Below are 12,317 nucleotides of genomic sequence, written 5' to 3'. Positions count from 1 at the left end.
TAAATATTTAATAGTGATATCCTGCTCGCACCCCAGTCCTGTCCAGCAAGACCCCTCAGCAGTTGGACCTTCCAGATATAGGTGTATTTTTACTACAGTCAATTGAACCACCTTGACTGCGCATAGGTCATCTGCATTTAATGAATTATGTGACTTCTGAAACCAATTGGCTGCACCAGTGATGATTTGGTGTGTCATATTAAAGGGGTTAAAACTTAAGCGATCAATTATTTTATGTTTTATATTTATAATTAATTTTGATCACTTTGTAGAGATCTGTTTTCACTTTAACACTAAAGTCTTTTTCTGTTGATTAGTGTCAAAATAAGCCCAATTAAATCCACTGTGATTCAATGGTGTAAAACAATAAAACCTGACAGCTTCCAAAAGGGGTTGGGGGAGGATACCTTTTATCAGCATGTAACTGCTATATCGTATTGTGCCCAATGGGAGGGGGTGTCTTAACAAATATTGTGAAAAATACATGTTGAAAATACAAGTTTTATCGTAGTGAAAGTACAGATTCAGTCTTGCTAAAAACTTATTAATTCAATTGATGATGATTGCATCTGCCTGTCTTAAAGAACAATGGAGTGTGCACTATGGGTCAGTCCATTATAGGGTTGCAGTGTTCAAGTTTGGAGCAGCAGGTCCTGCTGCAGTTTCTGCAAGTGAATGTTTTACCAGGCTATGGAGGTGCTGATGTCAATGCTTCCCTTTGTTTGCACTCTCGCTTTGCTTCCTGTTGCTCTTCTTCCTTCTGCTCGCTCTATGCCTGCCTTGATGGTCTGTCAGCAGCTGCCGCAACTTCCCAGGTTGTTTGGTCTATGTCCCCTGCTTTCAGACATCTTCTAATGCAGGGCTGGCCTTGACTCCCTGGTCGTGTTCGGTCCATCTTTCCAACTATTTTCTGCACTCAGTGATGACATCGCCTGTGGATGACTTGCTTGGAGTAGTCTTTGAGATGGTCTGAGGGTCTTCCTAATTGCCGTCGTACATACCGTGGATGTTGCCGGAGGAGATATACTTCCAGCCAAGTTTCGTCTGGAAATATAGCTCCAATCTTCTGTTTAAACCAAAGTACTTCTACACCTTTTTTAAAACAAAGAACAGTGATTGGATTGCTCCATTCCATAACATTACATTCCTATTTGTTATCTTCATTCTTATGTCATTCACACATTTGATCTTTAGAAGATCCATCTTGTTTCCCCTGTTATCAAACACCCCCTCTAGCCATAAAACCATTGCCTGTCATCAAGTTTGTTCCCAAATAACACAAAGTTAGCTAACCCAAACCAGCAAAGATCATTTGAATTTCATAGACCCATTTTCATTACATTTTACAGAAGTTGTAAACATAATTTTGCTATATCAAATAATGACAGCACAAAAAGATAGTTTCTTATCTTTCCACCCGTTTATTTCTTCGAGCTGAGCCGGCAAGTGAACTTGGACCCGACATCAGGGAAAGAACATTTCTCATCTCCCCGGCGGTTCTATAAGTTCACTGCCTGATGTCAGAATTGTCAGAAGTTATAAGGCCACCGATACAAAAGAACAATCAGTTTGATAACCATTCTGATCAAGTTACTGGACTATTGATACAGAGAACAATCAGTTTGATAACTATTCCAGTCAAGTCAATGGAGTATTGATACAAAAGTACAGTCAATTTGTTAGACACTCCAGCCATCTTAATTAAAGAAAAGAATGTCCTACCTGGTTTGCTGGAGCCACAACTTAATTACAAAGATAAGAACATCCGTCAAATTTATGCTTTAATTAAGAAAGGAATGTTCTGTCTAATTTCCATCAGGTATTGCTTTTTGTCAAAATCAAAAGGTGTGACAAGCCCAGAGACATATATGTAGATCTGGGCGAACTTTAACCCTTATCTTCTCCAAAGAAAGCAGCTGTGAGACATTATTCAAACAGACTGCAGTCACAGGCATAGTCAGTACTGAATCTATTGTTTACAGGAATCTTGAGAATCCCCCATTCCCTTAAACTTTATCAAAATTACAAATTCATTAAGACTTCAGGGTTACAGATATTTCCACATTCCCTCCTTTATCATTTCGTGACAACACCGTCAGCAGCGGCGGCATGCGTACGTCTGGCTGAGACGAAGGTGTGACGTTTTTTCCGATGGTTCTTGGGGTTATAGACTTGGGGCTATTTGCACTTTCTTGAGTTGCTGTACAGCCCCGCTCTAGAGTGACAGTCTCTTTCATAGTGGCTGCAGGTGAAGGAGGAAGGTGCTCTGGGTTTTCTTCTGGCTGTCTTGTCGATGAGCATCTTAGGTCCATGCTGTCTCAGCACGTTGCACACGCTTTTGACTGTGGCCATCCATGCTGGCTGGTCTTCAACTGCTTCCTCCCATGTGTTTGAGGTCAATGCCTGCCAGCTTCATGTCACAATTGCAGACGTCCCTGTAGTGGAGACATGGTCTTCCTTGTTGGCGGTAACCTTCACTCAGCTGGCCATGCAATATGTCCTTGGGAATGCATCCCTGGTCCATCCATTTGACATGGACAGCCATCTGAGGCATCTGTGGTACACACGCAGCTTGGTGTTCTTGGTCAGCTGTCTGTTGTTCCACACTCTCTTGTTCAGCCTGGCCAGACAGCTGAAGCTTTGGCAATCAATCCTGCTGTTCACCTCTGCTTTGAGGGACGGAGCTGGTGATGGTCGACCTAAGATGAGTGAAGAAATCAATTACAAGAGAACAACCATCAATGGTGACGTTTGGAGATTGTGCACCCTAGGCCACGACATTGGTTATCTTCAGTCTGATGGTTAATACCCAAACTCATTGCAGCGTGAGCGAAGCGGTTAATCAGTTGTTGGAGTCCACCTTTAGTGTGTGACATCAATGCTGCATCACCTGCAAACTGCATCTGGTGGATGAGGGCTGTCCTAACTTTGGTCTTGGAGCACAAGCGAGCGATGTTGAAGAGCTTGTCATCATCTCTTGTGCTGCGAAGGTAGGTGCCTTCAGTGCAGTCTGCGAGAGCATAGTGAAGAAGCACGGAGAAGAAGATGCCGAAGAGGTTCGGTGTCAGGATATAACCTTGTTTCACTCTGCTGCTCACTGGAAAGGCATCAGAAGTTGCTCCATTGAAGCAGACAGTGCTGTGCATGTCCTTGTGGAAGGATGGAATAATGCTGCTCAGTCTTCAGGGGCAGCCAGTCTTTAGCAGGAGTTTGAAGAACCCAGTTCTGCCGACTAGGTCGAGCGCCTTTGTCAGATCACTAAAGGCTGTGTACAGTGGCTTCTGCAGCTTGCGACATCTCTCCTGCAGCTGAAGCAGTGAGAAGATCATGTCCACTGTACTTGGACTACTCCAACTCGCTCTATACTGGGATTAGTCAGTGGTCCCTGTCCTGTCTGCAACTGGTCCAGATTGTCGCAGCCAGCTCCTGACAGGTGCCTGGAAGAGGGACCATATTACTCCTATCCTGGCCTCCTTCCACTGGCTGCCAGTACAGTTCAGAATTGATTTAAAAATTCTCCTGTTTGTTTATAAAGCCCTAAATGGGCTGCCCCCCTTATATCACAGACCTTCTAACCCCTTATTCTTCTTCCAGGTCCCTCAGGTCGGCTGACTTGGGCTCCTGGCTGTCCCACGATCTAAACTTAAGCTCAGGGGTGACCGCAGCTTTGCTATTGTAGCCCCTAGACTGTGAAACAGCATTCCCCTCCCTATCAAATCTGCCCCCTCTGTCAATGGTGATCAACCCGATGTAATGAAACAAGTACCCCAGTTGATTCTTTTCCATCTTTATTAGTCGCAAGCTACGAGGGAGAACCCTCCTTCTGCACTCTCACAGAGTCAGTCATGGAGTTCTCTCTGTCGAAGCACAGAGATACAGAGTTTTTATACCATCTTTATCACGTATGCAGAAAACAATTTCTAGCTAATCCCCACAGACACATGTTCAGCAACAGTGATAGTCGGAGAAAAAGACCACTTAATCACCTCAAACAAAATAGATATTCCAGTCAAGTAAGTGGATTATTGATCCAAAAGAACAACCAGTTTAATAGACACTCTAGCCACTTTAATTAAGAAAGGAATGCCCTACCTGGTTTATTAGAGCCAAAACTTAATTACAAAGATAAGAACATCCACAAACTTTTATGCTTTAATTAAGAAAGGAACGTCCTGTCTAATCTCCATCAGCAACCGCCTTTTGTCGAAACCAAAAGGTGTGAAAAGTCAGGAGACATACTTTTGTGGGTTTTGTGAGCTTTTTAACCTTATCTCACTCCAAAGAGCAGCTGCTGAAACACACTGCAGCCATTCTCAAACCAGAATACACAGACTCAACCTTAACCGTTATTTACAGCAATCTGAGAATCCCCTTAAGACTTTTATCACCTCCACTGACTTTTAAATTCAGGCTGAAAACTTACTTTTATTCACTAGACTTTGAATCCTCCTGATATGGATAATTTTTGGCTTGTGCCTAGGCCCTTGTGTTGTTTCTTTCATGCCTATAAGCTGTTTGCCTTGTTGGTTATGTCTGTGTTTCTTGTATTTGTGATTTTAGCTATCTGCTTTGATCTGTACAACACTTTGGTCAATGTAGGTTTTTAACTGTGCTATGTCAGGGGTGTCAAACTCATTTTAGGTCATGGGCCGGATCGGGCAAAATGTGACTTCATGCGGGCTGGATCAGTTGTGCACGCCCGTGTTCCCACAGCTTTCGTTGCCTTCGTTTTTTCAACCTGCTCCCATGTGTCTCAGTCTCTGCTGTAACTACAAAGTGTTTCACTTTACAAATTTCATTTCTTATGAAGAAGATTGCTTAGCAAGCATTATTTTTATGATTAGTATTAACTTACAGTTGGAGGCTACAAGAAAGTTGTGATGAGAGAGAGAAAAAAAACGATGCTATTTTGGCTAAGATTGTTTTGGGAGCCACACCCTTTCCATTAATAAACCATTTGAAATCGAACATTAGCAGACACAAATGTAGACCTAACGAAACAAATTGTAAATGTAGGCTACACAACTGCACCTAATTTTTATTAGCCTGCTTCCAGCAATCAAACTCAGACAATGAACACAGTTCGCCTCTAATTTTTATTGAAGTGATCACATATACAATAATAGAAGTCAGAATGAATGAATCACAATATTATGACACTCAATATTTCATAATGCATTTTGCTTACATGTCGCAGCGCTTCAAACAGTGTCACTCATTTTTCACTTGCTGCTTCCAGACACCTGACAACTCTTGGCTTTAACCAGCCTGTCAACGTCAGGGACCAGTTTCTGGGCAGTTGTGATTTTCATAATGTCATTTAGATGTCTGTGTGTCAGCTGCGAGCACAGTTTGGATTTGTTAATGTTCATTATGGAGAACGCCTGCTCACAGAGATATGTTATCACGAACATGCAAAGGATCTTTGAGGCAAAGTCTGTCATCTTGGGGTACGTCGGTCCCAGGTATTGATAGAATGAGTCCAGACCCACAGTCTCAAATTTATATTTCAAAGCCAAGTTATACTGATTTTCAAATAGTTCCATTTGGAGTTCCTCTGGCACATCTGATGCTGCGATGACGGCAAACGGCGAATAAAGTAGTGAGAATTCCTTCTCGAGCTGAGTGAAGACTTGGAAACTATTCTGAAACTCACTTTTCAGCTGTGATATTTTGTCCTTGTACCTGTCCATGTTGTCATTATTCCCATGAGCGACACGCACAGACTGCAAAGAGGGGAAATCAGTTGGGTTGCTCCGGGATAGTTGCATCTCCCACAGGCCTAATTTAACTTGAAAGGCACGAATGCTGTCATAGTATTCTGTAACAAGTTTGTTGCGGCCTTGCACGTTATCATTAAGCACATTTAAGTGCTCTGTTATAGCCACCAAAAATGCAAGATCATGAAGCCAGTCTGGGTCATCCAATTCTGCCACTGGCTTCCCTTTCTCATTCATGAATAGTCCAATTTCCGCACGTAATTGAAAAAAACGTTTGAGCACAACCCCTCTGCTCAACCAGTGGACTTCAGTGTGGTAGGGTAGGCCGTGTCCAGTATTACTTTCGGACAAAAGAGTGTCAAATTACCGATGGTTGAGTCCTTTGGCTCTAATAAAATTAACCGTTTTGATCACTACATGCATGACATTGTCCATTTTCAGGCTCCTGCTACATAACGCCTCTTGCTGTATAATACAATGAAAATTCCAGAATTCCTGCTCCGGATTCTCTGTCTGAACTTTCTCTCTGAGTTTCGCAACAGCACCTGCCCTTTTCCGGACTGACATTTTAAATATATCTGCCAGGGCCCCTGCAATTTCAACACTAGTCTCCTTCAAGGTCCAAGGGAATACCCTGTCGGGTCCTGGGGATTTATCCACTTTAATTTGCCTAAAGATAGCAAGCACCTCCTCCTTTTCAATCTGTACAGTTTCCATGATCTCACTACTTGTTTCCCTTAATTCCATAGACTTCATGCCAGTTTCCTGAGTAAATACAGACGCAAAAAAAAAAAATTTAAGATCTCCCCCATTTCTTTTGGTTCCGCACATAGCCGACTACTCTGATCTTCAAGAGGACCAATTTTATCCCTTACAATCCTTTTACTCAAAATTTACCTGTAAAAGCTCTTTGGATTATCCTTCACTTCGACTGCCAAGGCAACCTCATGTCTTCTTTTAGCCCTCCTGATTTCCTTCTTAAGTATTTTCTTGCACTTTTTATACTCCTCAAGCACCTTATTTACTCCCTGTTTCCTATACATGTCATACAACTCTCTCTTCTTCTTTATCAGAGTTGCAATATCCCTTGAGAACCAAGGTTCCTTATTCCTATTCACTTTGCCTTTAATCCTGACAAGAACATACAAGCTCTGCACTCTCAAAATTTCGCCTTTGAAGGCTTCCCACTTACCGATCACATCTTTGCCAGAGAACAACCTGTCCCAATCTACGCTTTTTAGATCCTTTCTCATTTCTTCAAATTTGGCCTTCTTCCAGTTTAGAACCTCAACCCTAGGACTAGATCTATCTTTATCCATGTTCAAGTTGAAACGAATGGCATTATGATCACCGGAACCAAAGTGTTCCCCTACACACACTTCCGTCACTTGTCCTAACTCGTTCCCTAATAGGAGATCTAATATTGCATCCTCTCTAGTTGGTACCTCTATATATTGATTTAGAAAACTTTCCTGAACACATTTTACAAACTCTAACCCATCTAGACTCCTTACAGTACGGGAGTCTCAATCAATATGTGGAAAATTAAAATCCCCTACCACCACAACTTTATGTTTTCTGCAGTTGCCCGCTATCTCTCTACAGATTTGCTCCTCCAATTCTCGCTGACTATTGGGTGGTCTATAATACAACTAATGTGGCCATACCTTTCCTGTTTCTCAGCTCCACCCATAAGGACTCAGTAGACAAGCCCTCTAATCTGTCCCGCCTGAGCACTGCTGTAACATTTTCCCTGACAAGCAATGCTACCCGCCCCCGACCTTTCATTCATCTGCCTCTATCACATCTGAAACATCGGAACCCTGAAATATTAAGCTACCAGTCCTGCCCCTCCTGTAGCCAAGTTTCACTAATTGCTATAACATCATAATTCCACGTGTCAATCTATGCCCTCAACTCGTCTGCCTTCCCCGCAATACTCATAGCATTGAAATATATACACCTCAGAAGATTTTTACCACCACTCACAACCTTTCTATTTGCGAGTTTGCTTGAACTTTCGACATCATTTATTTTCACCCCAGCCCCACTGTCAGCTCTGGCACTCTGGTTCCTATCCCCCTGCAAATCTAGTTTAAAGCCTCCCTGATAGCACTAACAAACCTACCTGAAAGGATATTGGTCCCTTTGTAGTTCAAGTGTAACCTGTCTCTCTTGTACAGGTCCCATCTGTCCCAGAAGAGGTCCCAATGATCCTGAAATCTGAAACCCTGCCCCCTACACCAGTTCCTCAGCCACTTGTTCATCCTCCAGAGCATCCTATTCTCACCCTCACGGGCACGTGGCACAGATAGCAATCCTGAGATTACCACCCTTGAGGTCCTGCTTTTCAACTTCCTGCCAAGCTCTCTATACTCACTCTCCAGGACCTCCTCACTCTTCCTTGCTATGTCATTGGTACCGATGTGCACCACGACATCTGGCTGATCACCCTCCCACTTCGGAATGTCATGCAAGCGATCAGAGACATCCTTGACCCTGGCACCCGGGAGGCAACAAACCATCCTGGATTCTCTGTCACGACCACAGAACCTCCTATCTGTACCTCTATCGAGTCCCCTATCACTACCACTCTCCTCTTTTTCCACCCTCCCTTCTGCACTGCAGAACCAGACTCAGTGCCAGAGATCTGGCTGCTGCAGCTTGTCCCAGGTAAGTCATTCCCCCCAACAGTATCCAATGCGGTATACTTGTTGTTGAGGGGAATGGCCACAGGGAAACCCTGCTCTGCCTGCCCTTTCCCCTTCCCTTGCCTGACAGTGACCCAATTTCCTGTCCTCTGCTCCTTTGGCGTAACTGTGTCCCTGTAGCTACTATCTATAATCTCTTCATTCTCCCGAATGATCCGGAGGTCATCCAGCTCCTGCTTCAGTTCTCTAACACGGTTTGTTAGGAGCTGCAGCTGGATGCACTTCTTGCAGGTGGTGTTGTCAGGGACACCGGAGGGCTCCCTGACTTCCCATATCCTGCAAAAGGAGCATTCCAACATCCTGACTGGCATTCTCTCTACTCTAAACAAACTGGACAAAAAACTTACCGGAACCTACCCTGGCCTCTTCCTGTTCTCGCCAAAGCCTGTTGAGCCAAAGCCGTCCCACTCTGCTTCCTCTCACTCCGCTGCCCGCTGTATATGGTAGTCTGTTTTTAAACCTTGGCACACTACGTCACGCGCCTGCGCAGTGCAGATCCTTCTCCCCAAGCAGTATTTATAAAAAAGACTTTTTGTACCCGATTTCTTCACTCCCTTCTTCTCAGCTGCTTGCTTCAACTTTTGTACTTGGTTCTTTACTCATATCTTCAAGATTCAGAATCCAAACTTACACAAGAGAAAGAAAAAAAATTTTATTGTGTGAGTCTTTTAGTGTAGATAAAAGTAGATTAAATAAAGGTGCTCATGAATGTAAAATGAAACGGTAATGGAGCGAAGCTAAGAAGTAACTTCACTCGGTGAACGTGTCCTTGAGAATCGCCTGTCTCTTCTCAGGGCACACCAGCTCAGCCGCCGTCAGCATGCATGCTTTGATGAATTCCCCCTCTGAGTATGGCTTCGACGCAGCAGCTGTTTCGTTGGCAATAATATAGCTGGCCTTGACAGCTCCATCATGAGACCCTGCCACATCCGTCTGGTGTCACCTGTGTCACAGAAGTGTCCATGTATTTTGCCCGCGTAGGCCCTTTTGGCTTTCCTGATCCCTAGTGAAAGCGCAGACCTGGCTGAGCGAAGCACACTCCTGTCCCCTGATCTGTAGGCTGTGTCACGGGTCTTTAGCAGTGAACGCACCTCTGTTGTCATCCATGGCTTTTTATAACCACGTGCGGTGAAGGTTTTCATCACAGTGACATCCTCCGTGCATTTGGCTATGTAGCTGATTACTGCCTCTGCATACTCCTCAATGTCTGTATGATCATCATAGGAGGCTGCTATTTTGAATATGTCCCAGTCTGTGTGCAAAAAACAGTCTTGTAGTGCTGAGGCTGCTCCTTTTGGCCAGACCCTTATCTCTCTTTTCTTTGCTCTCACACGTTTAAGCAGTGGTTTATATGCTGGTGTTAATATGACAGATATGTGGTCAGAGTGGCCAAGATGGGGGTGGGGGGCTGCTTTGTATGCCTGTGGTGTGTTGATATAAACCAAGTCCAGTGTGTTGTCTCCCCGGTTTTGAAATCCACATATTGCAGGAATTTGGCAAACACAGTCTTTAAGCTGGTGTGATTAAAGTCCCCAGCAATCACCACAAAGCTGTCAGGATGTGTAGTCAGTAGCTCACTAATGGCTTCATGTAGGCCTCCCAGTGCTTCGTTACCATTAGCCTTAGCATTGGCACTGCGAGCTATGTAGACAGCTGCCACAAGCATAATGGTGAATTCCCTCGGCAGATAGAACGGCCGGCATTTCACAATGAGAAATTCAGCCAGCAGTGAGCAGTGTTTAGCAGCTACTGTAGCGTTCACACACCAGTCTATGTTTATATAAATACACAGACCTCCTCCTTGGCTCTTACCAGAGCTAACTGCCTCTCTGTCCGCACGAAACAATGTCATTCCCTCTAGCTGTATCGCCACGTCCGGTATGTTGTCATGGAGCCAGGATTCTGTTAAGACATACACACAGCAGTCTTTAAATTCCTTGTGTGTTTCTCTCAGCAGACGCAGCTCATCCAGCTTGTTGTCGATGGAGCGGACATTTGAGAACAGGAGGGATGGTACCGCTGGCCTGGTGGGGTTAGCTTTTAGCCTCGCATGGACGCCGGCCCTCTTACCCCTCCTCTGTCTTTTCTCAAAGCGCTTTCTCTTCCTCCTCCCTCGGGAAGCAGCCGGCTTGGTAGCGGATAGTAGTCCATAGCGGCATAAACTGTCCATGTCACACCAGAACTCGTCAGTTTTTCCGACGTAGTATGCCCTGATGTTAACGAGCATATTCCGACTGTATGTTATGCGTCTAGAACAAACAGAACAAACACTAGATACACTTATCACTCCCCGAGGGGCAGCTGCGTCCATGCGCACCGCCAATTTTCTCCTATCTTATCTAATTCTATTCTAATCCATGCCGGTCTTTCTTCCTCAAAAAAAGATGCAATAAATCTAAATTGATTTGCTTTACAATAATTCTTAAAATTTGGAAGTTGTAACCCTCCTAAGTCAAATTTCCATGTCAATTTTTCCAACGATATTCTTGACATCTTACCTTTTCAAAGAAATTTCCTCACACATTATTTAACTCTTGAAAAAACTTCTGCGGTAATTGTATTGGTAGTGTTTGAAATAGATACTGTAATCTAGGAAATATATTCATTTTTACAGCATTAACTCTACCCACTAATGTTATTGGTAACATCATCCATTTATCAAGATCTTATTTAATTTTTTTCCAGTAGTGATAAATAATTTATATAAATTCTTTATATCATTATCAACTCTTACACTTAAATAATTTATACCATTTTTCGGCCATCTAAATTGAGTTGCTAATCGATATTGACTATAGTCTCCTTTAGTAAGGGGTAAAATTTAACTTTTATCCCAGTTTATTTTATACCCTGATACTTTCCCATATTGTTTCAATCTAGAAGATAATTTACGCAACGAATGCAATGGGTTTGTTAAATAGATCAAGACATCATCAGCAAATAAATTAATCTTATATTCCTCCTGATTAACTCTAAAACCCTTAATATCTGAATCAATTCTAATTAATTCAGCTAATGGTTCTATCGCCAATACAGATAAAGCAGATGATAATGGACAACCTTGTCTAGTTGACCTTTTTAACTGGAATGGTGTTGAAATTTGGCCATTTGTCACTACTTTAGCGTTGGGATTAGTATTTAAGGTTTTAATCCAGTTTATAAAAAGTACTCCTAACCCATATTTTTCCAATATTTTAAGTAAAAAATCCCATTCCAATCTATCAAATGCTTTTTCTGCATCCAAAGCTACTGCCACACTCACTTCCTCCCTCTTTTGTGCCAAATGAATTATACTAAGTAACCGAGTTACATTATCTAACAATCGTCTATTTTTAATAAATCCTGTTTGATCCATATGTATTAATTTTGGTAAATATTTAGATAATCTACTAGATAAAATTTTTGCTATTATTTTATAATCCGTATTCAACAAAGAAATAGGCCTATATGATATTGGTTTTAAAGCATCTCTATCTTTTTTTGGCAATACTATTAAAATCGCTGTTGAAAAAGATTCTGGAAGTTTATGTGTTCTTTCCGCTTGACGGATTAACTCCATAAAAGGAGAAGTTAATAAATTTTGTAAAATTCAGGTGGAAAACCATCCTCTCCTGGAGATTTATTACTCTGAAGTGAACCTAAAGCTTTTTCAACCTGTTTTGATGTAAAAGGCATATCTAATCCCTTCTGTTCTTCCGAATTCAATTTTGGGAGAGTTGTTTGTGATAAAAATCTTTCTATCGCATTAACATTATTTGTGATTCCGATTGGTATAATTCAGAGTAAAAACTTTTAAAGGTTTCGTTAATTTCTAAAGGTTTATAAGTAATTTTATTTGCACTTGTTCTAATTGCATTTATCGTTTTGGAAGCCTGTTCTGTTTTCA

General features: G+C 42.5%; 2 protein-coding genes across 9 annotated transcripts in view; one reads left to right on the top strand and one right to left on the bottom strand.

Moving 5' to 3' along the window:
• LOC134353972 (zinc finger CCHC domain-containing protein 3-like) overlaps nt 1-12,317 on the top strand; it is a 233,661-nt gene that overhangs the window by 146,427 nt on the left and 74,917 nt on the right. The window lies entirely within an intron of this gene.
• On the bottom strand, nt 6,097-11,181 carry LOC134354363 (uncharacterized). The gene is made up of 2 exons (XM_063063316.1): nt 8,789-11,181; nt 6,097-6,108 (listed from the first exon to the last, which is right to left on the bottom strand). Exon 1 carries the CDS (start codon nt 10,740-10,742, stop codon nt 9,792-9,794), a length of 951 nt encoding a protein of 316 aa, XP_062919386.1. The 5' UTR covers nt 10,743-11,181; the 3' UTR covers nt 6,097-6,108; nt 8,789-9,791.

The sequence above is a fragment of the Mobula hypostoma genome, chromosome 11, assembly GCF_963921235.1.
Source record: "Mobula hypostoma chromosome 11, sMobHyp1.1, whole genome shotgun sequence".
Taxonomy (NCBI): Eukaryota; Metazoa; Chordata; class Chondrichthyes; order Myliobatiformes; family Myliobatidae; genus Mobula; species Mobula hypostoma.
The sequence above is the reverse complement of the archived record's forward strand: the minus strand, read 5'-3'. Positions and strand labels throughout refer to the sequence as shown.